This window comes from Gigantopelta aegis, chromosome 10 (genome assembly GCF_016097555.1).
Source record: "Gigantopelta aegis isolate Gae_Host chromosome 10, Gae_host_genome, whole genome shotgun sequence".
Lineage (NCBI taxonomy): Eukaryota > Metazoa > Mollusca > Gastropoda > Neomphalida > Peltospiridae > Gigantopelta > Gigantopelta aegis.
Genome location: NC_054708.1, coordinates 55,738,719 through 55,741,560, shown reverse-complemented (window position 1 = coordinate 55,741,560; position 2,842 = coordinate 55,738,719). Strand labels below are relative to the sequence as shown.

Here is a 2,842-nt window from a genome sequence, read left to right as displayed (position 1 = left end):
TGAGGCTGATAGGTACTGGATTCGCATTGCAGTATAACCTTACATCTAGAGTGAGTTTTAATAGTTGAGCTGGGTAGAGTAGGGCCATTACACTGACTTATCTTGCATTAACCTCCCAAATAGATTATGTGAACCTTCATTGGATATAAGCACGAAATCAAGTAAAATTGATATGGCATCTAACAATTTTGTTCCGTCTCATCCGTTCTTTCATTCACCACACATTCGGTACAAAAGACGTGTCAGAAAATGGCACCCAGACACTTAAGGATGTATCATTAACTAATTAATTTAGGTTATACTAAAATATCTTGATAATTAATGTAAATATTTTTATCTTCTTTTTTCTTTTCAGGTGAAAGACGGGGTTCGCCCACATTACTGAGACAGACTCCTTTCAGAGCTGGGCATGACTCGAACACTGAAACCCACTAATACCTGATCTCTCTAAAAACAAGATGGCCACACTCAGCGTCATACCAGTGGCTGAAAACGAATTCACCTATTACAACAGGACATTCGATTGGCTAGCAGGGACAACTCGAAGCAGCCATATCGACATATATGTGAATTTGTCTACGGAACCCCCTGAGGGCAACTGGACAGTTTTCCCGGCTGGTTATCCAAGTGGCTACACATGGCCACATATTATATGTGCCTCTGTTTCTGTAACCATCGTAATATTGATGATTCTCATCGGCAATTTTCTTGTCATATGGGCTATCTACTTCGACAGGAATCTGAAAGCTACGCAGAACTTATTCATCGCTTCTCTTGCACTGGCCGACTTTCTTCTTGGTCTTGTGGTCATACCGTTTTCATTGGCAAATGAGATTATGGGGTACTGGCACTTCGGGACCATATGGTGCGAGTTGTGGAAGGCTGCTGACGTCTTACTATGCACTGCTTCGATCTCCAGCCTGTGTTTGATTAGCCTGGATAGGTATTGGTCAATAACCCGAGCGATGACCTATTCCAGCCAGAGGACGCCCAAACGCGCCGCCATTATGATCGCAGTTATATGGATCGTCTCAGCAGCCGTGTGTATCCCACCTCTGATTGGCTGGAAGCAACCAGAGCGCGCTTCTGAGTGGCCAATCTGCTCTCTTAGTGAAGATATAGGTTACGCGTTGTATTCCGCGATTGGCTCGTTTTTCATACCGGCCATTATTATGGTCTTTGTATACTATAAGATATATCAGGCAGCAAAGGAACGTGCAAGGAAAAGTGTCGCTAAAAAGCCAACAGCGACGTCTGGCGGAAAAGAACAAAAACATTCAAACGAATCTAGTCTAACCGATCCCCCAGCAGTAGAAACCAGCAAAAATCAACAGGGGAAAGAAAACCAAACCAAACATACCCTACCAGCTCATGTTACCAGTTCGGACTGTGAAAGTAATCCAACGCAGACAGCCGAGATGACAACGGTGTCACAGTCCGTACACAACGACGAAATGACCAAACTTATATCAACGGATTCCGATTCTTGTGATGTTTCATTAAAAACGTTCAACAGGGGAGACAATCCTTACCGGCTAAACACGGTGATAGTTCTTACTAGTGACACCGAGTCGTCATCAGAACAGCAGAACCGGAGTCTGCTGGGCTCTGGTGGGAAAGATCGGGATATAAACACGACCGATCCAGACAATGGGGAAATCCACCAGTTCATGATCGTGGAGTCAAAACAGAATGGTTCCCTAAGTGTAGTTCATCCTGGAAAGGAAAAACGAAACACTCCGTTTCTTAGTAACATAACTCGTCATCTGTTTAATGCCAACAGACAAAAGAAGAAGCCCAAAAAACATGACGAGGATAAAATAGCCAGCATAGACCAGTACGGCACCGAGAAACATAAGCGTAAGCTCGCCAAGGCCAGGGAGCGGAGAGCCACGGTGGTGCTCGGTCTAGTCATGGCGGCGTTCATTCTGTGCTGGCTGCCATTCTTCACACTGTACGTGGCCTCTGCGTTCTGTAGTGGTTGCATTCACGAGATGGTGTTCACGGTATTCTTCTGGATCGGCTACGCAAACTCTGCCCTTAACCCAATCATATACACTGTTTTCAACAGGGACTTTAGACGAGCCTTTGGCAAAATTATATTTGGTAAAAAGTGGGCAAGAGGGAGGTAGCACTCGAGTTCAAAGTAATTATTAATTCATTAATCATTATACTAATCAGCATGTTAAAAGTTATATACTTAATGAAATATTAATATTCGTAAATGTAATACTGATAAACTACAACGTCAGTCACCAACTCTTTGTTAGTCAAGTTTTCTTACTATAATATATATATATATATATATATATATATATATATATATATATATATATATATATATATATATATACAGTGAAAGCATGAATTATTCAGCATCCCTTACATACAAAAAGATTAATATAAAGTAGGGTTCACATGGATCATGGAAAACCAAAACAGTCATGGAATCTTCAAATTCATTTTTCAGGCCTAGAACATAATGGAATATTTATTTGGGTCAGGGAAAAGCAGGTCTGGGAATTTATTTTGTGGAATCAAAAGCTTCTGACTTTTTAATCTGGAAGCAAATGCTAGAAATAGAGAAGCAATTCTAGACTGCTTATATTGATATAAACTTTACTCTCATTCTCATATTAGTCATCACAATGTCGACATAGCTGGCACTAATTTCTTAGTCTGAATAGTTGTACAATGCTATAAAATGGAAAACAAAAACTGCTCGTGAAACTGTCTTTTGAGTGACAACTACCCCTTGCTCTCTGTCAATCGCAAGCCTTGAAAAGAGATGGACAATGAAACTTGGTTGACACTTTTTCCTCATTTAAAGCCAGACAAGCAG

At 41.1% G+C, this 2,842-nt stretch overlaps 1 protein-coding gene across 1 annotated transcript; it reads left to right on the top strand.

Moving 5' to 3' along the window:
- Window positions 1-458: 458 nt before the first annotated feature.
- LOC121383703 (alpha-2A adrenergic receptor-like) lies at window positions 459-2,200 on the top strand. Its single transcript, XM_041513797.1, has one exon. The coding sequence runs from the start codon at window positions 459-461 to the stop codon at window positions 2,130-2,132; it is 1,674 nt and encodes a 557-aa protein (XP_041369731.1). The 3' UTR covers window positions 2,133-2,200.
- Window positions 2,201-2,842: the final 642 nt, after the last annotated feature.